Source organism: Citrus clementina, unplaced genomic scaffold, assembly GCF_000493195.1.
Source record: "Citrus clementina cultivar Clemenules unplaced genomic scaffold, Citrus_clementina_v1.0 scaffold_1, whole genome shotgun sequence".
Classification (NCBI taxonomy): domain Eukaryota; kingdom Viridiplantae; phylum Streptophyta; class Magnoliopsida; order Sapindales; family Rutaceae; genus Citrus; species Citrus x clementina.
The window spans coordinates 6,984,254-7,010,362 of NW_006263303.1; the positions used below are offsets into that span (position 1 = coordinate 6,984,254).

General features: G+C 34.8%; 5 protein-coding genes across 6 annotated transcripts in view; 3 read left to right on the forward strand and 2 right to left on the reverse strand.

Annotated features, from left to right (window-relative positions):
* Positions 1 to 638, forward strand: LOC18055791 (transmembrane protein 234 homolog). The gene has a single exon (XM_006451166.2). The coding sequence runs from the start codon at positions 136 to 138 to the stop codon at positions 547 to 549; it is 414 nt and encodes a 137-aa protein (XP_006451229.1). The 5' UTR covers positions 1 to 135; the 3' UTR covers positions 550 to 638.
* Positions 639 to 804: 166 nt separating this feature from the next.
* LOC18055792 (probable xyloglucan endotransglucosylase/hydrolase protein 26) lies at positions 805 to 2,391 on the reverse strand. Its single transcript, XM_006451167.2, has 4 exons — positions 2,220 to 2,391; positions 1,967 to 2,067; positions 1,532 to 1,725; positions 805 to 1,265 (listed from the first exon to the last, which is right to left on the reverse strand). The coding sequence occupies exons 1-4, from the start codon at positions 2,389 to 2,391 to the stop codon at positions 857 to 859; spliced, it is 876 nt and encodes a 291-aa protein (XP_006451230.2). The 3' UTR covers positions 805 to 856.
* A 1,234-nt stretch (positions 2,392 to 3,625) lies between these two features.
* LOC18055793 (aldehyde oxidase GLOX1) lies at positions 3,626 to 5,822 on the forward strand. Its single transcript, XM_006451168.2, has 2 exons — positions 3,626 to 4,083; positions 4,253 to 5,822. Exons 1-2 carry the CDS (start codon positions 3,646 to 3,648, stop codon positions 5,618 to 5,620), a joined length of 1,806 nt encoding a protein of 601 aa, XP_006451231.2. The 5' UTR covers positions 3,626 to 3,645; the 3' UTR covers positions 5,621 to 5,822.
* A 9,451-nt stretch (positions 5,823 to 15,273) lies between these two features.
* Positions 15,274 to 19,811, forward strand: LOC18055794 (casein kinase 1-like protein 3). 2 transcript variants are annotated; one of them, XM_006451172.2, is made up of 15 exons: positions 15,274 to 15,590; positions 15,680 to 15,720; positions 15,911 to 15,980; positions 16,091 to 16,239; positions 16,384 to 16,479; positions 16,600 to 16,670; positions 16,891 to 16,952; positions 17,071 to 17,134; positions 17,354 to 17,438; positions 17,524 to 17,650; positions 18,009 to 18,091; positions 18,285 to 18,339; positions 18,752 to 18,888; positions 19,135 to 19,315; positions 19,468 to 19,811. In XM_006451172.2, the coding sequence occupies exons 1-14, from the start codon at positions 15,515 to 15,517 to the stop codon at positions 19,306 to 19,308; spliced, it is 1,290 nt and encodes a 429-aa protein (XP_006451235.1). In that variant the 5' UTR covers positions 15,274 to 15,514; the 3' UTR covers positions 19,309 to 19,315; positions 19,468 to 19,811. The 2 variants fall into 2 exon arrangements, with proteins under 2 accessions (XP_006451235.1, XP_006451236.1); XM_006451173.2 differs by having other exon boundaries at positions 15,275 to 15,590; positions 19,410 to 19,811.
* Positions 19,760 to 26,109, reverse strand: part of LOC18055940 (probable RNA methyltransferase At5g51130) — a 7,632-nt gene continuing 1,282 nt past the window's right edge. Inside the window, exons 4-8 of the mRNA XM_006451176.2 lie at positions 26,022 to 26,101; positions 25,201 to 25,288; positions 24,972 to 25,037; positions 24,509 to 24,577; positions 19,760 to 24,375 (exon numbers count right to left, since the gene is read on the reverse strand). Coding sequence (XP_006451239.2) covers positions 24,283 to 24,375; positions 24,509 to 24,577; positions 24,972 to 25,037; positions 25,201 to 25,288; positions 26,022 to 26,101 — 396 coding nt within the window. The 3' untranslated portion in view covers positions 19,760 to 24,282. The remainder of the gene's footprint in view (positions 24,376 to 24,508; positions 24,578 to 24,971; positions 25,038 to 25,200; positions 25,289 to 26,021; positions 26,102 to 26,109) is intronic.

Here is a 26,109-nt window from a genome sequence, read left to right on the forward strand (position 1 = left end):
AAATTACCCGTAATTTTTTAATCGGCAGAAGAAAACGCTGTCGCTTTACATTTTAATCCCGAAAAATCAATTCTGTTAGTTATTTGTTGGGCACATCGTATACTGAAGCCTGAGAGCAGAGCCTGGTCCTGATCGATGAACGGCGACGTAGAGAAGATGATAGCAGTGGGCTTAGTTTGGGGCGCCACCAACGCACTGATGCGACGGGGCGCGCTCCTTTGGGATCAATCCGTTAGAAGACTCTCGACTCCATCGAGCTCATCACTGAAGCTCCACCAGAAGCTCTTTGCTTCTTTGAAAAATTGGCTTGCTCTCCTCGTAATCTGGCAATACACGGTGCCTTTCTTGCTAAATCTTTCTGCCTCTGCCACTTTCTTTGCTATTCTCAGTCACACCCCCATCTCCCTTGCTGTTCCTGTCACCAATGCGACGACGTTTGCTGCCACCGCCTTTTTCGGGTTGCTGTTAGGCGAGCGGACCCGGGTCGGGTTCTCCTTGTTGGGTATGGCTTCTATTGTTCTCGGTGTTTGGCTTTGTATTAATACTTGATCTCTGTTTTGCTACTTTCTCATTCATTCTTTGACGATGTTTAATTTGTAAGAAACAATCTGTTAGCTTCTTAATGTATACAAGTTGTCTTTGGCTTAAATTAAATTAAATTATCACATTCGATTGAAGAAATGAAGTATAAAATTACAATTGATTTCAGCGGAAATAAAGAAAAAGGAACAAAATCAGTGTGTTTAGGACACAATTAACTCGAAAGATTTATTCATTTGTGAAGGGAAAAAACTATATTTTAAGCTTGATGCTTGTGGTAGGAAAAGAAATGAGAAGTTGAATGGCAAATATGATATCAGTACTGTGGTTTGGAACATTCCGGAGCCATCTTTCCGTTGAATCTTTTAGTATCCTTGCAGTAGTTGTAGATCATGTACTTTTCTCTGACCCACTTCAGTTGACCCATCCTGGCACTGCTCAACTGGCTATAAGTGGGTGAGGTCCACCAGTTGCCAGGGGTTTTGGCGGCGCATTGGCTTATACTGACTGGTCCATTCCACTTACAAGCTCTTGCCCTGAACCTGCGTAATCTGGCAATGAAGGGTGCATTGCTCCAGTCGATCTTGTCAAGTCCACCTCTAGTTGCCCAGTTATCTGCATTCCAGATGCTGACGTGTGTCCGCATCCCCTGCTTGTTAGGATAGGCAATACCCTCCTTTTCATAGTTTCGGAAAACACGAATTGGCACACTGTCAACGTACCACCTGAAAGTGCATTGATCATTCAAATATTAGCTTTTATTTGGCTTCCGGTTCATTTTGAGATCAGGCAAATAGTTGGTTGGATCATGAGTTACTTACATAATTTGGGATGAATAACAACAAAAAGTTTTGTCGAGTAACAACTCTTCCATGTTTATTTTTCATTTTGTCAATGTGAAAATCGTATCAAATTAGGTTCAGCTGTCTCAAATTTCCATATAATGATGATTTACTGAAAAGGAAAGCAAGTGCCTGGGATGTTAACTTACACAACTTCAGTCGGGTTCCAATGTATGGTGTAGTTGTGGTAATCAGCAGTTGGGTCGAACCAAAGGTAGAATTGCTGCTCTCTGTCTCCCTTTCCTTGAGTGTAGATATTTGTATGGATGATATAAGGTTGTCCAGAAACATTTCCCAAGAACTCAAAATCTATTTCATCATGTTGGCTCCCCGAAGAGGTTAGCTGCACAATTATGATAACAGAGATGGTCAGAATTCCTTACCATGTAGTTCTTTTCCGTCTCTTTTCTGGTTATTATGCCTGTGTCAGCACTTCATGATTTTAATATCTATTGTTGGAGGCATGAGAAAATGTTTATATGTTCTGATTGGCAGCTTGCAACATTAAAGCTTTATTGACAATGATACATTTCAATATTTATGTTTGCCAGACTTTGCTTTGTAGCTCAAATTAATGCACTTACATAGTAGGCTGTGACTGTTCCAGCTGAGTTTCCAGGGACTAACTTGATTAGCATCTCAATGCTTCCAAATAAGAATGATATCTTGGATTGGGCACCAGAACCTGAACCAATGGCAATACAATTGTTTTATTAAGAGTTGAGAAAAATGGTTTTATTTTTTGTAAAAACTGCTTGATTTCAAACAAAAAAAAAAGTCAAAATCAAGACAGTTGCCATATAATATTTTGATGGAGGATAAGCTGATGAATTTCACCTGAGCTCTGATCCAACACGAGGTTCAAGTCTTCACCATTGCCCACAATTGCAGAATGATGAGCACCCCAGTTGATATACATGCTCTTGGAAAATTTGGCAATCACAAAATCTTGATGAAATGCAATTGCAGTGAAGAAAAGAACCATCGAGAAAGTCTGCAAACTTGCCATTTAAACCCTAGTAGAGTCCTATATGCTTTATCAAGCTTTGGAGTTGAAATCGGATGCCTTTGTCTGTGCATTTTGAAGGCTTTATATAGCTTGTGCCCTGCAAGTAGTGCCCTGGTATTACCAAGCTCAGTTGGCTGCTTTGATGGTGGGATTTGAAAAAATAAATAAATAAATAATGTAATTTTGGAGCCTGTTGACACCCAAAAATGTTTATTTCGAAGAATAGCTAGAAAAATTTAAATTAATTCAAAAGAGAGTCTATCATAGACCGGGTAAAATTGAGTGTTTGGTCAGGTTAGCGCGTCCAATGAGGCATCTTGCTGTCGATTTTCAGGCTAAATTTTCTCTATTTTCCATTGCAGAAATATTGGCCCTTCCTGGACTTTATATATCCGAGAAAAATTATATTTTGACGTTTTCATGCAGCAAATTTTATTGTGCTACATTAATTTGTACATCATTAATTAATTATTTTTTTAAGTCTAGAAACAATTTTATAACTAATTACTTTGTCGGTACATTAGAAATTCTGACGTTTGAAGAGTGATTAAAGAATTGGCCGGCGATGAATAGAGCCTTAGCTGGGATGCGGTGGGAATTTTACAGAGGAAATGTCCAATATCGTGCGGGAGACTACTCAGATCAGCCAGCTGTATTTCTTGCGCGGACGTGCATAATTCAAGAAATTTTGAGAATGGAGAATATATTGGCATTGGCTTTTGGCATGTCAGATGGGTTCCATTTTCTTTGCATGACTAATAGGAACAAAACCGCAAGAGTAAAGGACGAGTGAGTAAACCACAAAGCCAACATTATCTTGCTAGTAGATCGCGTCATTACAATATTTATATATCATGTACATGTATTATTGCAAATTGATACCAACATATATAATTACATATGACGATAGAATGTTAGAAAGATAATCACAATAGGCATTCTCATTAGCAGGTCCAAATTCAAGAAATGAAGGAAAAAAAATTTCTTAAAAACATTCAAAGTCAAAACCTACCTCTTTCATATTTCATTTTCATTTTTCAAGCGACTAAAGACTATCCAAATGTCCTCTGAACAAGAACACATGCTATTTTAGTTAAGGATATTTTTGGACAAACCTGAAACTCTTCACAGCCTCAAGTCATGAGAAAGACGGAGAGTGAAATGTGGGAAGCGAGAGAATAGTATAAATAAAGTTTTGCATGAACAAAGCAAGCAGATTAATCAAATAGCAATAATTAAAATCATCATTTTACCATGGAAACCATGTTCAAATTTCTTTGTATCTTTCCTCTCTTGTTGGTTTCCGCATACGCGACACTCCTTCCAGATCCTTACGACGATCCCGTAATTGAAATTCCACCACTTAAAGTGAAGAAGTTGGGGCACAATGAAAATATTGCAGATATCGATAGGGAGGAATTGGAAATCAACCGTAACGCTGTTAAAACGCCATTTCCCGGGAAATGGGAGCTGGTATCTCTTAATTCTGGCGTCTCAGCCATGCATGCAATCTTGCTTCCCAAAGTCAACCAGGTCTTAATGTACGATGCCACAGTTTGGAAAATATCAAAGATCCCGTTGCCGCAAGAGAAAATGCCTTGCCGGGTTATTGACCCCAAGACAAACGAAGTTGATTGTTGGGCTCATTCTGTCCTGTTTGACATTGAAACAGCCAAATTGAAACCACTCAAGGTTACAATTCACTTTTATAATACCACCAATAACAGAGTCCTCCTTTGGTGCGAATGTTTAAATTTTATAAAGTGCTAATATCCGCACCTAGAATGATTAATAAACTAAGTGGGAACAAACTTTAGTTTAGTAATATATGTTTATCATTATTTTGATTTGTTGATTACAGATTCAGACGGACACGTGGTGCTCATCAGGAGGCTTGACTGTAGACGGACATTTGGTTGGCACCGGAGGTTATCAAGGAGGAGCAAACACAGTGAGATACCTATGGACATGTGATACATGCGACTGGATTGAGTACCCAACGGCACTTGCAGAACCTAGATGGTACTCAACACAAGTGACTTTACCTGACGGTGGATTTATTGTTGTGGGTGGCCGTGGTGCCTTTAGCTACGAGTACATTCCCCCACAAGGACAATCCAATAAGCAATCCATCTACCTCCCTTTGCTCAGAGAAACACATGATCAGCTCGCGGGACATTTCGGAACGGAAAACTTCTACAGAATTGAGAACAATTTATACCCTTTTGTTAATCTAGTCACAGATGGTAATCTCTTCATTTTTTCCAACAACCGTTCAATCTTATTCGACCCAAAAGCCAATAGAGTTATCCGCGAGTATCCAGTCCTTACTGGTGGCTCCCGTAATTACCCTGCGTCAGGCATGTCCGTCCTCCTCCCGATAAAACTACACGCAGGACACCAAAAGATAATCCATTCCGATATCTTGGTCTGTGGTGGTGCTGCGTGGGACGCATTTTACTATGCGGAGGACAAGAAACAATTTTGGCCAGCATTGCAAGACTGCGGACGAATCAGAATCACTGAACCCAATCCTGTTTGGAAGAAGGAAATGATGCCAACACGCCGCGTAATGGGCGACATGACAATCCTTCCAACGGGAGATGTGCTGTTGGTGAATGGTGCACAAAATGGTACATCAGCATGGAATGATGCAGAGGAACCAGCTTTAGCCCCAGCGTTATATAAGACTAAAGAAAAACGGCACCATAGGTTTCAGGAATTAGCCCCAACAACCATTCCCAGAATGTACCATTCAGTCTCCGTGCTGTTACCTGATGGAAAAGTTCTCATAGCAGGAAGTAACACTCATGATGGATACAAGTTTGACCACAAGTACCCAACAGAGCTTAGAGTTGAGAAATTCTCGCCTCCCTATTTGGATCCAGCATTAGCTCATCTTAGGCCGGAGATCGTGCTGGACAAATCGGACTGTATGGTTGGATACGGACAGAGGATATCGATACAAGTTAAAACAACAGAAGGAATCAAACAGAGTGATATTCGGATAACAATGTACGCTCCAGCATTTACAACACATGGTACCTCTATGAATCAAAGGCTGGTTATCTTAGGATTGGTTGAAGTGATAAACGATGTTGCCCCTGGACAACATAAGATTGTAGCTGAGGCACCGCCGTCCGGCGTAATTACTCCTCCTGGGTATTATCTCCTGTATGTCGTTTATAAAGGAGTTCCCAGCCCTGGAATGTGGTTTCAGATTAAGTAAAAATTAGCTGATTGAAGAAACAACAACTCCATATAGCTTTGCTTGTTAGATTGTGTGGATTTATTTTGCACACCTCAGGATATATAATCCAACATACTGTAATATTTCAGTCAGCGTAGTCTAACAAAACATATATCATTATTTGTCTGTTTTTATTTTTAACTCCGGGTACGACTTACTTATATAAACAACAATATTTTGTCTCTGCTAATCACTTCTACGAGCACAAAAGTGTTTGCTTAAGTGCAAATTGGATAATCTTCCATCTAAACGGTAAAAGTACGTGTTTGTAAAATAAACTTGGCCGACCAATAGAAATTAATTATTTGAATTAAAATTAATAAAGTTTAATAATTATCTATTACTTCAATCAATTAGATAATGACACATCGTTGGTGAAATATAAATTAAGTATCTCAACTACGTAAGCATAGTATTATTGCATTTTATTTTACAAAATTTTGGTGTAAACAAAAACTTATATACAATGTTGTGGTTTCGAGATTATCACAACCAAGAAACCAAAAGCTTCATTAAAGATCAAGCTTGATGACAAAAACTAGAAATCAAAGAACAAAACAGAATGCATACGGTAGAAACTTTGAAGAAAAATCAGCACGCTTTTATTGATCAAAACACACAGTACAGGATCAATGAATACGGGGAAAATGTAATATTAACCAACAAATTAAGAATATAAGGATTTTAATAAGAAAAGAAAGAGTACAAGTTTTACAAATCGAGCTAATAAATCAGTTATTTTATACGGTTCTGGGTTTGTTATGAATATAACAACTTAGCTGTCTTGAATCGTCACACCAGCATTCTTTTCATTTTAAATCCTTTAATTAGGTGCTATTTGCACACTGACCCAACATCTTCAGCTAGTTTGCAAAAGGTCGAAAATGATTTGCATATTAGCCTACACAATATTCTCTACCTTGCAAATTGACCCAATTGGCCCATTCACAGAAGCTACTTCTAGAAAACCTTCAAACAACCGCAATTCACTCTTGAATTCAATTTGGATTCAACAAGACAGCCATTAGATCTACACATAACTCAAACTTAGCTTTTAAAAGCACCTTACTAAGTGTATCAACTAGATTCATATTTGTAGATCTTAAAAACACTCACAACGCCCTTTGCAACTTCATCTCTAATAAATTGTAGCTTCATATGCTTAGTCCTCTCATAATAAACTTGATTTTAATCAGTTTTATAGCACTTTAATTGTAAAAAAATTTTGGATTGTTTTATGATTCAACCAAAGTTCATTGAGAACTCTTTTAAGTTACATAACTTCTTTAATTGTCTTTGTAGTTGTAACAAATTCAGCTTCAGTTGAAGATAATGCCACCACTGGCTACAAAGATGCTTTCCAACTTATCACACAATTGTTCAACGTAAAAAAAAAAGCTTATAATGGACTTTTTCTTGTCTAAATCTACAACAATGTCAAAGTCCACATAACCCATACTTTTGTTTACACCACTATTTGACTTCCCATAGCAAACCATAAGTAGAGAGTACCTTAGAGATATCTCATTATCCATTTGATGGCAACTCAATTAGTCTTATCTGGACAACTTAAAAATCTACAGACAACACTCACTATATAGACCACATTAGGCCTAGCTCATACCATTGCATATATAACACTCCCTAAAAATGGTATCTCATTCATCTAAAACTTTTATCTAATAGCCTTGTATGATTGAGTTACTGATAGCTTAAACTGATAACCAAGAGGAGTTAGAAAATGTTTGTTGTCATGCATATGAAACGTTTCTAAAACCATCCTGATATATTTTCCTTGACTTAATAACAAAGTACTAGCAACTATATCCCTTGTGATTTCCATTATAAAATTCTTTCTGGCACTACCAAGCCCAAGATCCTTTATTTTAAAATCTCCATTTAGTTGGTTTTTTAGTTTGTCTATATCAAATTTGTACTTACTTGCAATAAACATATCATCCACATGCAAAAGCAAATATATAACACCATCATGATCTGACCCTTTATAGTAGACACAACTATTATACTTACTTTTGTGGCAACCATTTGTGACCATAAAATCATCAAATTTTCTATACTATTGTTTGGGAGATTGTTTGAGACCATCCAAATGACTTATTCAACAAGCACACATAGTCTTCTTTTTCCTTTATGCTCAAAGCCTTGAGGTTGAACCATCAATATCTATTCTTCAAGCTTACCATAAAGGAAGGCAATTTTAATATCTATTTGCTCAAACTCCATGTTAAGTAAAGCCATTATAACTAAAAGGATTCTAATAAAACTATGATTGATAGGAGGAGAAGATTTTATTGAAATCTACACCTTTTTTCTTATAAACCCTCTAGCCCCAAGCGCTGCCTTGTACCTTGAAAGTTCAACACTTGGAATTCCATCATTCTTCTTAAAGATTCATTTGCAACTGACAATCTTCTTATTACTTAAATTTAACACAAAAGTATAAGCATGGTTTTTTTTAATAAGGAATCAATCTCTTCTTGCATGACTTCATGCCATTTTTTATATTTATTAATCTTTATTACCTTAGTCTAATTCTTGTATTCTTTAACTATTATATCATCAACACTCATCAAAGTAAAGGTAATTAAATCAGCATAATTGTATCTCACATGTGATTTAATATATCTTGTAACCTTGTTTCTAGCCAACTGATAGTCTTGCAAGTCAGTTTGTTGTGTATCTAGTCAACTCCATGTGATTTCTAGCCAACTGATAACCTTGTTTCTAGCCAACTCCATGTTAAGTATCTCACATGTGATTTAATACCTTAGTGTCTTCAACTTCATTATGTGGTCTATTTTCAGTATCATATGCTTCCTTTTTATAATCTCTATCCTAAAAAAACTCTACCTTGAGCTTTGAAGTTTCAACTAGTTTATTCATATTATTATCAATGTATACATCAGTGTCACTTACTGCATTCTCTTTAATCAATATAGCCTTACTAGACATTAATCCTTACTAATAATGCACCTGCCATGTTGTCCACATGAGATCTTAAATCCTTTAAGTCCATCAAGGTAAATCAACAAAAACCCTTTTTCAAGGCTCTAGCATCAATTTGCCTTGGTTTATGTCAGTATATGCAGGGAAGGTAAAAATCCTAAAATTGTCATACTTTGTAGGCCTCTATAACCATATTTCTTTTAATGTTTTGAACCCAATAACAAATGATAGACTTCTATTAACTAGATCACAGGCTGTAGTGACAGCCAAAAACTTCTTGGAAGTTTAAAGTTAATCTCATGCATCTAGTCATATCCACAAGTGTCCAATTTATTCTTTCAGCTAAGCTATTTTGCTAGGAAGTGAATCTGACAGTCTTATTATTCCATAATTTTGACAAAATTCTTCAAATTTCTTGTTACATCACTCAAACCATTATCAATTGTCCAAACCTTAATTTTTCTCCCACTTTGATTGTCAACTAATACTTTCCAATCTCAAAACCTTTAAAGAGCTCGATACTTAATTTTAAGGATGTAAAGCCATACCTTTCTTTAGTAATCATCAATAAAAGTCATGAAATATTTGTTCCTTGATAAAAATGACACATGTCTTGGTCTATATAGATTAGAATGAACATAATCTAAAATATGCTTAGACTTGTGAACACCCTTTAAGAACTTAGATATGTATGCTTAACCAAAATTATAGTTTTCACAAAAATTCAAGATTTCCTATCTTATCACCACACAGCAAGCCTTGTCTTTTAAGTTCTTGAAAACTTTTAACACGCATATGACAAAGTCTAAGATACCACAACTTAGTCTTTTCTATATCAAATTCTAGGGGTAGGCAAATTTGGGTTCAAATCAGGTTTTGAGTTGATCAAGTTGGGAAAAAAATCTAAACTTAATATGAATTTGTAATATAATTCAATCCGATAAAAAAATCGGATTGAGTTTAGTTAATATCAAGTTAGGATTATACATGGATCGAGTTAGGTTCAGATAATAAATAATAAAAATCAAAATGAGTTTATTTTCTTACTTTTCTTCTTTAAAGATAAAGACTAGCAGGAATCTACAACAGTCCCCTAGCACTCCTCTTAATAAAGAACCCACTGCACCATTAAGGCACCATATATTTCATTTTTGCAAAATAATCATGTTTGATTTCTTAATTTTGATATTAAAATAATAAAATAATAATTATTATAATAATAATGTTCGAATGGAATTATAGGTGCAAACTCGAACCAATAACCCAATGACATGTGGAAAGAAAGGTCAACTAAGAAAAACTATATCATTTAACCAGAACACCAAGATAGCTCACAGAAAACTGAGAGATAAGCTCTTTGAAGCAAAAGGCAGTTTTAGTAAAGTAGACATGTCAAAGGGAATTATTGAAAGTTAGATTTTAGTGGTTGGAGCCCGCATGTGAATAGTGCACGCCATCATGTGAAAAATAAAAAATATCCACGTTTGGCTAAGAATAAAGAGGCAATAAAAATGAAGATTCATTGGTAGAACAATAGAAGAACACCACGTCAACTACCCTTTGTAGTGCCCCAAAAAGTAGTAGGACTACAAATTAAAGAAACTACCATATGCTCTATCTTGGAGGCAAAAAGCTAGTTGGAGGTTTCTTTGCCTTCCAAGCCTATAAATGTCACCGTCTTTGTGACTACAAAAAAATTACAGAAATGCCCTCACTTGAGGGAGGACAACTATTTATTAAGCGCCATGCGTCTGAAATTACCAAAACCTAAGACACACTTTACAAAATCTCAAGAATTGCTCCCAAATGGTGTCTCGTTACTTAAAAATTACTCACTCATCTTATTCCTCGAAGCATATTCACCATTGTTGATAACTTCAAGGTCTATTTGACTTTATGACTATCACCTATTATTTAAAATCTAACTTGAGTACTGAAGTGTGGTTGGCGGCCATTACTAGCTCTACCTCTAATGTTAGTTTTGACTTTGTTTTGTAGGACTCATTTAGCTCGAGTTTAGTGGCCTTTATCTTCATTTTCATCTCATCTTCCTCATTTTTTTGTTAAACACTCACCTTACCTAGCTAAACTCCTCCATCTTGCAATAGAGCACCTTAAATATAACAAAGCAGCTTTACATCCCTCATTCGTTAAATTACTTTATTTGTTTTAATTGGGTTATCTAAAATTTGGTTAAAACAAACAATCATCATTATCATAACTAGAAAAAATTAATTAAAAGCTCGATTGATTATCTTTTGGTTTAGAGAATCTTAAACCAAAACCAACTCAGGAAACTGTAATTGATCATAAAGAAACTATTAATAATAAAGAAGCAATTGACAAAAAACAATTAAGCATAAAAAGTCATTGAATTTAAATAATTAAAATTGTAATCGAAATTAAAATTAATTATTCAATATATATCATCAAACAAATCTTCACTATTACTACTAATAGGCTATTAGCTAGGCTTGGATCTAAGAAAGTGGCGATTGGTCAACTTCGAGACGGTACAATTGAAATCAGACAACTTGCAACAGTGGTTATAGTGGAGCATATTGCAATGAGGTCATGGTGGAGCAGATTGTGTCGTAGTGGAGAAGAGGTTGCGTTGCAATGGCCTAACTTCATAGTGGTGAGCTGGCTAGGCTGGGCTAGCTGGCTGGCTATATGTATGTTGTATTTGATTTTTTTTCACTTTTTTGATCTTTTCTTGTGCTTTAGTTTAGATTTAGATAGTGAGTGAGTTTGTGTGTATGTGTTTGTAATCGATTAGATTAGATATTTAGGTTAGAATTTTATTCTTCAACTCAAAAAGATTTTCATATTAGACTAGGTTTAATCTGATCTGATTACGATCCAATCAAGTTGGAGCCTTCATTCGTATTTGATCAAAACCGAAAAATTTCATATCAGATTGGATCGGGTCAAGTTATTTGCCCACCCTTATTAAATTTGGTTGTCATCATAGCATTTACTGGTAAAGATGAACCAATCAGTACATAAATACCATTATTCTTTTTATCTTTCATCACAACAATATGCCCTTTCATCTTAATCCCACCATTATTTGACTTAAAAACTTAAAGTCATCTAACATTACTAATAAAATCAAATTTCTCTTTATTCTAGAACCATGTTTGACCTCATGTAAAATCCTAATGACCCCATCAAACATCTTTACCTTAACAAATCTAATGCCAACAATTTTACACCCACTGTTGTTTCCCATAAGGACTCTACCACTATAAATAGACTAATATTCATAAAAGAGTGACCTAATGAGGCATATATGAAAAGAACAATATGAATCCAATACCCACTAACCTTGTAAGTAGCTGAGGCACAACGACATCTCTAGATCTTTTTTGGCACTCCTTTTCTATGCAACCTCTGATGTAATGACCTTCTTTTCTACAGTAGAATTACTTTATTTTCTTTTTCTTCTTATCTTTAGCATTTTCTTGATTCTTTCCTTGACTTTTTCCTCGATTCTTGTTCTTTTGCTTCCTTCTTTTCAATTTCTTTTAAGCTCAATGAGGTTTTCTCATCTTCTAAGGTTAGAGTGTGCCTACCATAAAGCATAGTATCAAAAAATCCCATATAAGATTTTGGCAAAGAACTTAGTAGAAGAAAACCTTATTTTTATCTTCAATCTTGACATCTTCTAATCCTTCAAGATCAAGTACAATCTTGTTAAATTGATCAAAATAATCTTGTATTAAAGTTCTTTCCCTTATACAACCTGTGAGATAGAGACTTCTTAATACACAGAGCTCTAACCTTATTCCATATTAATGTTGTCTTCTCATCTAAGATCTCTCTTAGAATAAATCATTTAAACTTAAAATCAGAGTGTTGCGAGCTCTATTGATGATATGTTTTCTCTTTTCACTAGACATTAAACTTGAGGCTCCTATGGGATCTTCTTCTTCTGAAGCTGCTTCAAGACCTTGGTGAACTAGCAGGGCTCTCATCTTTATTTTCTAAAGAGAGAAGTCCATTAATGGTGAACTTATCAATCTCGAGTTTTAGAAGCTCTAATATCACTTTTAGTGGTTTCAAGATTATCACAACTTAGGAAATAGAAGCTTGACTAAAGATCAAGTTTGATGACAAAAACAGAAATAAAATTACAAAACATAGTGTATATGATAGAAACTTTAAAGGAAAAATTAGCACACTTTTATTGATCAAAACACACAGTTCAAGATAATTGGATACGGGGAAAATGTAATGTTGACCAACAAATCAAGAATCTAATGATTTTTACAAGAAAACAAAGGGTACAAGTTCTATAAATTGAGCTAACAAATCAGCTCTTTTATACAGTTATGGGTTTGTTATGAAGATAACAAATTGATCTATCTTTACTTACCAATTGCCATGTTAGCATTCTTTGCATTTTGAATCCTTCAATTGGTTGCTATTTGCACTTTGACCCAATATCTTCAACTGGTTTGTAAAAAGTTCCTAAATGATTTGCGCATTAGCCTACACAATATACAATACGACTTATTATAAAGAGCCAACTTCCACCCTTCATTTATTTTTGGAAAATTATCAACCATATACCCTTAAATGACACCCGTATCAAACGTGTATGAATATTTTTTAAGTGTATCACTCGTATACCCTAAGTTGACAAAACACTTCTGCCGTCCACCAATCCGTTAACTTCCGTTTGCAAGCACTGACATCATAAGAGTAATTTAGTCTTTTAAGATTGACGAAACTTTGATTTAAAAAAATCGACATGTCATTCCATTTACCTAGTAAAAAATGACATGTCATATGATATATATTAATAAAAATGACATGTCATCCCATTTATCATATAATTGTTAATAATTACTAAAAAAAAACTACTTTACAACCGAATCTACTCTTCCAAAATTTAATTTAAATTTTTGAAGATCTACTCCTCCAAGCTCCAATTGGAAATTTTATGTTATTATATGTATAATTGTAAATAATATGTTGTTAATAATTTTTTATGGTATAATATGGATATTTTTTATGGATAATTGTTAATAATATGTACCATTAATAATTCATTTTTTTAATAAAAAATGTATTGTTAATAACAAAATAAAAAAATTATGTATTGAAAATTTACGTTAATTTTTAGGGTAAATTTATCCTTTTTACCTCATTTTGAGTTTCAAAGGCAAAATAATCAATTTGCGACAATTCTGTTAACTTTCTAACAGAAGTTAACAGATTGGTGGACGGCACAAGTGTTTTGTCAACTTAGAGTATACGAGTTATACACTTGAAAAGTGTTCACACACGTTTGATACGGGTGTCATTTAAGAGTATATAGCTGATAATTTCCCTTTATTTTTTAAATAAATGAGGGATCAAAATTTTCGCCTCATCTTGAATTTCATTTCATTTGAGTAAATGTGTAAATGTTTGGTTAATGGAATATGAAAGAAAAAAAAATATGTACTATGTGATTTAATAAAAATTGGAAGGGAAAAAAAATGTAGGAAGGAGCGTACGGGTGACGAAAAAATTAGTAATTTACTGTGCTAAAATTAATTATCAAGGTCATTAAATCCATCTAATTTTAGCCATTTAGTGTAACAATGTACGTAAGAAAAGTTAAACTTGATTGTAAATAGTGAAAAAATAAATATAAAATTGCGGACCTGTCTATAGTACAGAATCTGTAACAAACATATCCCGTCATCCCACCATCCGATTTTCTATTGTTTAGTTTCTCACTCCACATCCAACGACTGATGCTGCAGTCTGTAGCTTACAGATTCTGTAAGCTAGTCAAGTCCTAAAATTGTACGTAGGAAAAGCTAACTTGATTGTAAATAAAGTAAAAAATAAATAAATATAAAATTTAATATTAACCACTCATTTAATAAGAAAAGACAATAAAAAATATTTAAAAAAAGATAAAAAGAGAATGAGAATCTTTTAGATAACAAAACTTTAATTATGATGTATCAAAATTTTTCTTTTAAAAAGATCAAACTACCCTTCAAAGAGTGAGTATGATTATAAACGTTTTAATAGATGGTTAGGTTTCAAAATAGTTGGTTTAAATCAGACGGATTTTGGTCATTTCTCCTCCAAAACCAAACCAAGCACAATATCGATATTATTTTTTTAATTTCAAAAATAGGTAACAGTTTTTTAAAACACCACTAAACCGCCCTAAATATGCCAGCTCATTTCTGATTTGTCAACAAACTCGGAAAATCGTCAACATCATCCTTCGAGATCCATTTCCCCCATGACTCATCCATAATTAATCAATAAAAGTTTAATTAATTTAAAGAATCCAAACACCTACCATTTTTATTATTAGAATCACTTAAATTAAGTTGTATTATACCACAATTTAAATTTTTACTTTTCCAAATATTAATAAAATATTTATTTTACCTTTTTTTTATAAAAAAAAATATTTATTTTACCTGCGAATCAATAACAAAGATAACTATTTTTACCGATTGGAAGAAAATTACAAAGAGCCCCCGAACTCGAACCCATATGACTGAGGAAATGGGTTCGCCTTCATTCTTACCTCAACAAATATATAAACGTGATTAGTCAACAAGTCAACCCCTCACCTACCTAGTCCGAATTCCAAAACTACCCTCCGAAATTTCCATCTTTATCCTCTACAACAAAAGCAACAGCGTCTCCAATCTGTCGGCTTGCTGCCGAGTTCTCCTCTGTGTGGCTTCAAATTCTTCTCTGACGGATACTATATAATAATAATAATAATATCACACAATATTACAAACAAATAAAGTATCTTTCTGTTCGTTCAGTTACTTTTATCGGATCACGAAATCCAATTACCAATTTTTTTTTTTAAAAAAAAACATTTGCCACATCTTTCATGTTCTGATTCTTCAGCCGATCTAAGCCAGCATGGATCGGATCATCGGTGGCAAGTTCAAACTCGGCCGAAAAATCGGCAGCGGTTCCTTCGGTGAAATCTATCTCGGTGAGTTTTTTTTGTTTTTTTAAAAGAATCTGTATATAATATGTTTGTATGGAGCTGATTGATCATCCGTGTGAACTCTTCGTTTGCAGCTACGCATATGGATACGTTTGAGATCGTCGCTATTAAAATTGTAAGTTTCTATTTGAGACTCTGTCCTTTTGTTTGAGTTAGAATTGGCAACATCTAGTTCATGACCTGTTTATGATTTTTTTTTCCTTTTCTAAAATGAATTATCACTTGATAACACGGATTATATACCTAGCTGCTTGAAATTTTAGTATTGTAAACTCTTTATCAGATGATTTTTTTTTTTTTGGCAGGAAAATAGTAAAACAAAGCATCCGCAACTGCTTTATGAGGCCAAATTATACAATATTCTTCAAGGAGGAAGTAAGCACAAGTCGTTCTATAATTGAGTTTCCTTTTAACTTTATTTAATTGTGGATTTGAGAGTTATTTTCCTTTTTTGGTTATTTTCATTTTTGTATTTTGTTTTGTAGGTGGAGTTCCCAACATAAAATGGTCGGGTGTAGATGGGGAGGACAATGCACTTGTGCTCGATTTGCTGGGCCCAAGTCTTGAAGATCTGTTTGTGTATTGTGGGAGGAAGTTTTCATTAAAGACTGTCTTAATGTTGGCTGATCAAATGGTAAGTGTAATATGATGAAGTAGTATGTATTTATCACTGATAAATTTTTCAGTGCGAGCTTGTATTTTCCGTTTATTTGCAATGAAATGAGCTTGTACTAATTATATTTAATTATTTGATCATATTATCTTTGACTTGTTGCAGATTACAAGAATAGAGTATGTACACTCTAAAGGGTTTTTGCATAGAGACATAAAGCCTGATAACTTCCTCATGGGCCTCGGTCGTAAAGCAAATCAGGTATCAATTTTTCAACAAATTCTTTCCTGTCAACTCACTCGGATTGTTCCATCTCTTTTATTTTATATTGATTTCTCTGTTCTACCCTTTTCTAAATCTGTGCTTGTAATTCCTTATCAGGTTTACATTATTGATTTTGGACTTGCAAAAAGATATCGCGATGCTACAACTAATCGACATATTCCTTACAGGTATTTTCTTTTTATATTTATGTTATTTATTAGTTGTTGGTTTCCTCCTCCTTACCTGATGTTTGAAAACCCCTTTGCCACACAAGTTATCCTTATTTTGTGCCTTGTAGACCTCTAATATTAATTATCTCCAGTGAACATGTTAGGCTAGCAGAGGGGGTAATTCGTTGGAAAACCTTTCAATTTTTGCAAAATGTATAATAACCATTGTTTTTCACAGGGAAAACAAAAACTTAACGGGAACTGCACGGTATGCAAGTTGCAATACTCACCTTGGAATTGGTAAAAATTAGAGAGTATATTAATTTCTTATTTGGTATTATTTGTTGAAGTTCCATTTCTTGCTTGGTTGAATTGAGCTCATATTTTTTTCCTTTGTTTTTTGGTGTGTTCATCTCAGAACAAAGTCGGAGGGATGATTTGGAGTCTCTTGGCTACGTGCTTTTATATTTTCTGAGAGGAAGGTACATGTTTTTCCCCCTTCATGTTTGATTAAAGCAACTATTCCTTGAGTTCTTAGTTCTCTGAAATAGTAATTTCTGGTATTTATTTCCTATGCCTATAAGCTTTTTGTTGTTCAATCTATTGAGGGACAAGATGTATGAAAAAAATTCTTTTAGTGTGTAACAAATTTTGGGTTGCTTATTTGTGTTTGAAATTGACTCGAATGTATTTGTGAGCAGCCTTCCATGGCAGGGGTTAAAAGCTGCAACAAAGAAACAGAAGTATGACAAAATATGTGAGAAGAAGTTATCAACTCCTATTGAGGTTTGTGTACCAATTACGTGTGTAGGAAAATGAGTGTATTTTGGTTCAAGAATAAATTTTATTGGTTTGACTTCTTTCTCCTCAGGTTCTGTGCAAATCTCACCCTGTCGAGTTTGCGTCGTACATCCATTACTGCCATTCCTTGACATTTGATCAGCGACCTGATTACGGTTTCTTAAAGCGTTTGTTTCGTGACTTGTTTTCTCGCGAAGGTATTGAGGGACAAACCTTCAAACTTATTTTGTGCAGTTGCATATGTTAAACATTCTTGCCATAACCATAATGTGAACTCCAATTTGACACGGTAGATATCTTTCCTAGTCAGATTAATTATATGCACATTAAATTTGTTATGTGAGATTAAAGTTGTCTCCTGGTTGGAGATAAGATTGATGTCATTTGGTAAATGATGAATGCTTCGCTGCTGATTCTAGGGGGTTGGGCATCAAGTTGAACATGTTTTCCTTGTTTCCTATTTTTATAAGTTGAATCTGGGTAGAAATTGCAATTTATCAAGTTATGCTCTGTGCTCTGTTGCAAACAGTTAATATTTGTCTCTTCTCATGGCAGGATATGAATTTGATTACATATTTGATTGGACCATCATAAAGTTCCAGCAGGCGCAGAAAAATAGACCTCAGCCTCGTGTATCTGTTAGTATTTTTTCTGCTTATTTCTATATTTTACTCTATTTTTTTATCCTAACTTTATGTATTTTCACTTTAATGATTGATGGATACTGTCTACAAGTTTCTACATGAGCTGCTCTAAATATTTTTGTAGCTCTTTTTGCAGTAAATAGTATATTAATGATCTTGACTAGATTTACTATTTTATGCCTTACAGCCAGTCCCTGGAGGGAGCAGTCATGCAGTGCCAATGGATATGAACAACCGCCAAGGTTAGATCAGCATGTGGTGACTAACTTAAGGCTGTGGCCTCTTGGAAAGTAGAAGTCTAAAAGAACTATAATAATTTGAAACCTGAACATAATGGGCTTTAAAATTATAGCGACATCACTTGGGCCCAAAAGCCCTAATAGTAACTTAATACTACTTCTCCCCCTACCCCCCCTCCCCCCCACAAAAAAAAAATATAGTAATACTAACATTAATAAATTACAAAAGGTCAACTGATTCACTTTTTTCTTACATATCAAACAATTATGAGCCTCAATCTAAGATCCTTTTGTTCCTTAATCTTGAATCATAACTTGCATAGGAGTGTTACAAGGTATCTTTTAAATAGGTGGGAATTAATAATTTATTGTTGCTTAGAATAATACTGAGACTTGCATTTTCTGTAACTGACAGGAAGCATTAATGGTCCACACTCAGCTGATGTGACAGAGCACATTAGATCGAGCAATATGACTGCTCCTGGCATGCGCATGCAGTTCAAATCAGCATTAGGAAAGCATTTGAATCCCGATTATACTGTTGACAAGAATGTAAGTTATCTGGGAACCGCACAATGGAAAGAAAAATTATAAAGTTCGAGTAGCACATCCATTTAGAAATATGTTTGTTGCCTGTAGGAATTGTTTTTTTTTTTTTTTTTATAATACTGTGATTCTGATGTTACTCATGTTATCAAATGCTGGTTTAATACCCATGCATTTGTTTGATATATTTTTTTATGTTATGTTCCTAGAGACTTCAAATGAATCACTGTTGATTAAAGTTAATTTTTGCAGATTGCAAGTGATGCACATATGCCATCCACTTCATATGCTGTTGCCTCAAAAAGAAATGCCTCAAAACCTATGATGCCCACAGAAGCTGCAAATACTAGTCATGGACACAGCAACAAAGTCGGTCCTTCAAGTAGCTGGATATCCTCATTGCAGCGCATTTCTTCTGCCAAGTGATGAATTGGTAATTATCTAGTTCATACAGTTTTTGGGTTTTCTGCTCCCATTTGTGAAGGGGAAAATTCATGTGTTAAAAGTTGGATTCTTTTTTATTGCAGCTGCTTTTTTCCTCACCCATCAGTGTGTTGACCAAATTGTTCTCATTAATGTCTTTAGCTATGGAACTGGTCACGAAGATTCTAGAGTTGCATTTGTGGAGGCAACAAATTTGTGATTATTTGAGGTTATGTTTCTACTGTGATTCTGGTGGAAAAGTTGTTAGTGTCGCACTCATGAATATGTGCTGCTGATTTGAAGAATTGTGTTAGTGTGATCCCAGCTCGCATTTTTTTTTTTTCCTCTTACGGTGACTACAGATACATTGGCTGTTATATGAAATACAGATACTCAAAGCATGGTTCCTGAGCTGTACATAGATGTCATGAATGACTTTTCAACCTTGTATTAATGGTTCTCTGTAACATTAGTCATATGTGAAGAATTCTCACCCCTTCCCCTCAGCTCCTCCCCCTTTTTTAACTATTCAGTTTGCTTTTGCCATATGGTTGTCAGTAGAATTTTTGTTTTGCTTCAACCATGATTATGTTTTTCTGGTGCAATCTTCCAAATTTAGTATCTGTTGTCTTCTGTCCCAGTTATCTGGTAGTACTTAATTAACCTCATTAATGAAATCTGAGTAGGAAACAGCATGAATTTAGCTCCAATGCCATGTGTCATGTCCTCAGATATGAAGAATCCTTAGGTTGTTAGGAGATAAAATCATTATTTTATTTATTTATTTATTTTCCCTCCTTTCTATTTGTCATTTTTGTGGATTTCAGCAAGAGCTGTATGTTATAAGTGGCCAGATCAATCAAGATTATTGCAGAAATTCTATCTAATTGAAGGAAATTTTATGGTTCAATACTCTATTCATTCAAATATGTGATGTTATTGTGGTGGTTTACATTTAGGGCAACGGTCACCAAAATGATTCGAGCTCGTCTGATTTTCCAGGACATGATTCCTTCCCTTAATTTCTTTCAGTTTCTGCTTACTGTGTTCTACTGAAAAAGCAATATTCATGTCGATATCTGATTGATGCCATCTTTAGGGCAATTTAGAGTTATGTCATGATTCTCTGGATTCTCAAGTATTTTAATATGATTCTCTGTTACTCACAAGGTGGATTTCTGGCAGTATTTGTTCTTACTTTTCCTCATCCATTGTTCTCTTTATATTTAGCAGCTTTACTCTCAACCTTCTATCTTCTCAGTTTAGAATTAGTCATTTCTAAAATGAAATTGTACGAAGTAGTGTTACATTTAGCAGGACACTCTGGAAATGCTATCTGATGTGTTCAAAGATTGTTGAAGGTTGTTGATGTATTTTGGCTTCAGTTTACTTTTGATGCCATCTTTCTGCCTTCTAATTGATTCTTCAAGTCAATTAGTGGCTCAATTTGCTCAAGTTAGAAATTGAGATCAAGATTATCATGTAGCTTCATTCTTAAGGGATTATGAATATTTCTAGTTTTGTTTTATCAATTTGTCAAGATTTTGAAGAAATGTTTCCGTATTGATGTTCATGAGTAAAAAGCAATTCTAAATAACCCTCTCAATTATCAGTTAATATTTTTTAATTTGCAGGAATTTTTTCTCTCTACAATATTGTCTGAAGGATGGAATATGACAGGAATAGGCCATTTAGGATGGCATTTGAAGATCATAAACATATGCCTATGGCTACTTCTGACTGAAGAAGAGGTTGCTAACTGCTGAAAGTGGAAAATTGCATGAAGTGGATGTCATTTAATGAAAAATAGTCTTTATGTGGGCTCAAAAGTCTGCAGATCTCGACATCTGGGCAGTATGGTTCTAGTCTCCCTTCTGATTTTGACAAGAGATCACAAATCTGTATTTCTCTTGCCCGCAGGAAATGGTATGTGCCTATCAACCATGTGACTTTCAATGTGAGGACTGTGTGTTTGAATGGAATTCCTGGGAATTAAAGAAGGCCCAGGCCAGCAATTGGTCTGACATATCAACTTAATTGTCCAGCAATATTAATACAGATCTCAGGTACTTATGAGGGAGATTACTGAAGCATTTGGGATGTTTTGTAGTGTTGGTAATTTGACTCTTGAGTGAGAAATCATGCAACTATGCAAGTATAGATTTTAGGTACTTATGAGGGAGATAAGCATTCGTATATTTTCTTGGATTTATAATGGTTGATAAATTTAAGAGTATGAGTGATCAATTAGTGCTGCTGATTTCTGAAGTTCCTCTCAGGATGGAAAATTTTGAGGCGATTAATATGAATTGTCCTACTCAGAAGTTTCAACAGTCTATAGTCTCTGAAGCGATGTTATTGCTCTCTGATTTAGTTTTTCGGTACTTGCATTCCCAGATATGTTTAGATGTTGGACTTCTGAAAGCACGTATTTGTCTGATATACAGGGCTCTCTACGGTCAGTGGCTGACAGCTGCCTCTATCGGAGATTTTGAACATCAGTGTGTTAGTGACATGATTGCACTAGTTTTGTAGTTGTTCCAGGATCACTGATTTGGTTGCCTCTACCTTCATAAAAGCATTGTGAAGGGATGAGCTGCCTTTAAGCTTTGTGAAATTTCGGACCGGTTGTTTCATTGGTGGTATTCCTAGGAATTGTTTTGTGCTTTTCAAACCTTTAATTCTACAAGCGTTTTTATCCTGAGGGAGGGAGAGAAGATTTGGATTGGAAATGGATTTGTGATTCTGAAGACAGTTTAGCCTATCCAGTAAAAGTAGGCTAACATCAGTCAGTGGCCGCACAAAGCTGCAGAAATGCATTGTTGTTTCAATTCATTCTCTTTAGGGTACCATGAACTGTCCCCTCTGTTTTTGGCATTTGTGTAACAGGAAGCCGGCAGAGAAAAACCGTGTCTTACTAGGGAATGTGGGCATGCTTGTAGTTGCTGCCTTGTCTGGTGCAGCATGGAGTGGTATGGCTTGCTATGTGAGCTGTCTTTAACACTTTCCTAGTTTTCGTTTTCCAGGCAGTTTGATCCAGGCTTGCGAACCATTGTTAATTGGTGTGCATGAGTGCCTTGGTTCTGGGTTTATAGCAACAATCAATAGAGTTCCAATCCTCTCTGCTTGTAGGATATAGGTTTTGAATCATCCATGGATTCAAATTTCATATGCAAGTGGTGATAGTTATAGCAATACTGTCAAACTTGTTAATTATGTGCCGTCGGACTTTTACAGAATTGCCACTTACTAGACACCAGAATTTGTTGCTCACTAACCATTGCATTGTTTGACGCAGTTACAATTTTGTTTGACGTTATGGATCAAATGGGTAAAATATTAATGAACTATTTTATATAAAAACAAACAAGTAAATAAGTAATACTTGATCTGTTTAACAATTTCATGTGAAATGTTGCTTTTTCTTTTTCTTTTTAATCACAATTTTATCCTTTATAAGCTTTTAGCAATATGACCTGATCCTCTATTCATTTCATCTATTATTTACATTAACATGTTGGAGTAAATTTTGAGATAGCAAATAATGCGTATGTGGTGTTAGGATCTTAAAAGCTTGCTTAGGAGAGATCAGAATGTGAAATAATATTTTTATACCATTGTCGTACGCTATGTCCAAGCAGTCTGGTTGAGATGCATAAAATTCACCTAAACCCTTGCTTCCATTCCCGAAGGTAGAAGATTTCCAGTAAGGGATATAGTAAAAATAACTACAGCCAAACAAGAACAGTTTACCAAGACGGTGCTTCCCTACTATTCAAATCCTTCAAGACACCCACGGCTTTAGTCAGCACAATCCCAGGGTCCGGATTGCGGATGGTCGACTCCAACCAACCTTGCCAATGACTTGAGCTTTGATATTGCTGCCTTACCATGCATGAACTCGTTGACACATCAGTCCTCGTCAGATGTATCAGCACTGTCTTGATAAAAGAATCGAGGACAAAGCATCCAACTAAAGTGTCAGAATCTTCTTCACTAGAGATCACAGAAAGCTCGGGTGAGCATTTGGTCATTGTTCCTAGTTTGGGCATGCATCAGATCAAAGTAATAAGCTGCAATGGTAGAATGGTTGGTTCGAATGTCGATCAAAGACTATATACTGGTGTTCAGTGTTCACCATGAGACGACAGCTTTGGCTCCTCAATGTTTTTTTTTTTTTCCACATCCGTTGTGGTAATTGCCTAGGAAAGAAACTGAAAATGTGCTTTTAGTGGAAGTAGAGTCTTTGAACTAGCCTCACCTGCACATTTACGTTGAGATGCATTTATATTCAATTACCTGAAGAAAAATCATTCAGATACAATGATTGTATTAATTGTGTTAAGAAAACTGCAGTGGTGAGGCTGAAGGGATACAAGTTTGACACAGGTTTGCACCTAACCAATACCATGATAAGAGCTAATAAAATAATGTAACTACAGTCAAGATGAAATCAAGAATGCCCGTGTCTAAAAGATCAATTTAAATGCATTGAGTTGAATAAATAACAAAGCACGAGTCCTGAAATTGGTGAAAATATCTGCGCATCAGGTAAGCAATTAGTAAAATACATTCTGATAAAAGAATTTACTCTTTACCGCCAACTGTGTGAGTATATTACACATATGCAGAACACTACATATTCCACAATTGATGCACAAACAGAACTTCCCTTTGCTTTTCCGAATTCTAGAACAATATACATTCAACTCCAGAAAGATGTTAACTCTATTGCCAATACAGCAACATTTCAAGTGGATAGCCAAGCTGCAATTGAGGTTAACAATATGGATCATCGAAAAGTAATTATTTCCCTGTTTTATCAATGGATATATAGTTTCTTATGTTAGGCTGCAGCAATATTTGACAACTGAATTTTAACTCCAAGAAACTTACACATACTCTCACCTTAAAAAGGAAAGATATTAGCTTCCTATACCAGGAGCCATGCAGAAGCAGCAGATTTACTAGTAAGAGTCATTTGCGGAATAAAAATATCGGTCTGTTGAATCCAGTTTTGCTGCTGGATAAACCACCAGAACCGATGTCCTCTACAGTTCTAAATCCAATCTGCAAAATATCAAAAATCTTGGATCTCAGAAAATGATTTACAACATATGCACCCGACTAAAATTGTTTAAGTAATACCATTAGGCCATCCTCCACTCACAGCACTGCCAATTGAACAAAACAAAATAGATACCTTATCTAGAAGAATTTCCTGGAACTCTTTTGGATACAACTTGATATTTTGAAAATTTGTTGCTGTGGTCTGCAAAAGTAGATTGAATTGGCCATTGTATTAACCCAAAATAAAAAATCCCTTCTCAAAGTGAAGATGTTAAATTTATCAAATATTTGAAAGAATTTAATAACAAAAGTTTTACACATGCACTGGTAGTAGAGCCCAAAAATAACTTTGGAAGATTACCATAACAATGCTTCCAATAATCATCACACACTAGCACAACTAAACAGGCATATTTTCTCCCTTCCACCCTTTATAAAAAGAAAAAAAGAAAAAATCATTGCTCATTTGCTGGTTACATTAAATGTTTAACCTGACCTTTCTGAGTAATCATTTACTAAGGAAAAAAAATATCATTTACCATCATCCCAGTAATTGTTGAATAAGATGGATTATGGGACTGCAAAAAGAATAATACCTCAGACACACGACGATTCTTTTCATACGATACCCAAGGTTGAGGTTCCAACACAAAAATGCCACCCTGCCCACAATTGTGCATAATTTCTCAGTCATTGTTCACAATGCCATTTCATAAGATAAGGGTAAATGCTACATAAATATGGCTATCCTAAGCACAGAAAATCGCACAACAAGTTGAGAGAAAACAAATATGTTTGTATAAAACTATGGATATAAGAATTTACCGGACGAAGAAGTTTCCATATCCTCATAAATAAAGTAATCAACCCATCATCACCCCAATTCAAATGTATCCATTTTGTTACGCTCAAACTGCATTGCAGAGGACAAACACATTTCAGTATATGAGCAGCATATAGAGATTAATCAAAACTTTAATCATAAAGAAGAGCTTTTAGTTGATGATGAAGGTACGGCAAATTGGCTCAAAACAGAAGAGTCATTGGGTTGAATAATTAGAACTACTGAAACAAGAATGCATATGACAAGTTGAAAATGCCAATTCAACTGTGAAATAACAAAGAAGAAAGAAGAAAACACACAAGAATAAGTGCATAAAGGAATGCAGATGACAGACATGAAGAGGTGGGGTAAATTCTTCTCATGTTAAACCGAAATTTTCAAAAGCAAGAACAGCTGTTTCATTGTGAGAGAGAGAAAGAGAGAAGGAAAAAAAAAACTTCGAATAATTAGAACTACTGAAACGAGAATGCATATGACAAGTTGAAAATACCAATTCAAGTGTAAAATAACAAAGAAGAAGAAAGAAGAAAACACACATGAATAAGTGCATAAATGCATGCAGATGACAGACATGAAGAGATGGGGTAAGTTCTTCTCATGTGAAACCCAAATTTTCAAAAGCAAGAACAACTGTTTCTTTGTGAGAGAGAGAAAGAGAGAAGGAAAATTTAAAAAAAAAAAAAAAGAATGAACAAAATTTTCTCTTCAGCAAAAGCATATTTGTGAACTAAGCTTATCTTGTAGTATTATTATTTATGAACCTGTCGCACCACAGGGTAATAAAGAACAAGGAAAAACTTACCAGAGAATCGCATCATAGTACTTCTCCGGTGAGTCCCGACCATGTACAAAATTTTCCTGTTTTGAAGAAACTATGTCAAAGAGATTTC

Bases quoted from the DNA above. Each gene is read 5' to 3' on its own strand.
- LOC18055793 (XM_006451168.2), top strand. From the start codon at position 3,646: ATGGAAACCATGTTCAAATTTCTTTGTATCTTTCCTCTCTTGTTGGTT. The intron at 4,084-4,252 runs GTTACAATTCAC...TGTTGATTACAG, and splicing joins CCAAATTGAAACCACTCAAG to ATTCAGACGGACACGTGGTG.
- LOC18055791 (XM_006451166.2), top strand. From the start codon at position 136: ATGAACGGCGACGTAGAGAAGATGATAGCAGTGGGCTTAGTTTGGGGC.
- LOC18055792 (XM_006451167.2), bottom strand. From the start codon at position 2,391: ATGGCAAGTTTGCAGACTTTCTCGATGGTTCTTTTCTTCACTGCAATT. The intron at 2,068-2,219 runs GTGAAATTCATC...CCATTGGTTCAG, and splicing joins CGTGTTGGATCAGAGCTCAG to GTTCTGGTGCCCAATCCAAG. The intron at 1,726-1,966 runs GTAAGTGCATTA...ATAATTGTGCAG, and splicing joins GAACAGTCACAGCCTACTAT to CTAACCTCTTCGGGGAGCCA.
- LOC18055794 (XM_006451172.2), top strand. From the start codon at position 15,515: ATGGATCGGATCATCGGTGGCAAGTTCAAACTCGGCCGAAAAATCGGC. The intron at 15,721-15,910 runs GTAAGTTTCTAT...TTTTTTTGGCAG, and splicing joins AGATCGTCGCTATTAAAATT to GAAAATAGTAAAACAAAGCA. The intron at 16,480-16,599 runs GTATCAATTTTT...ATTCCTTATCAG, and splicing joins TCGGTCGTAAAGCAAATCAG to GTTTACATTATTGATTTTGG.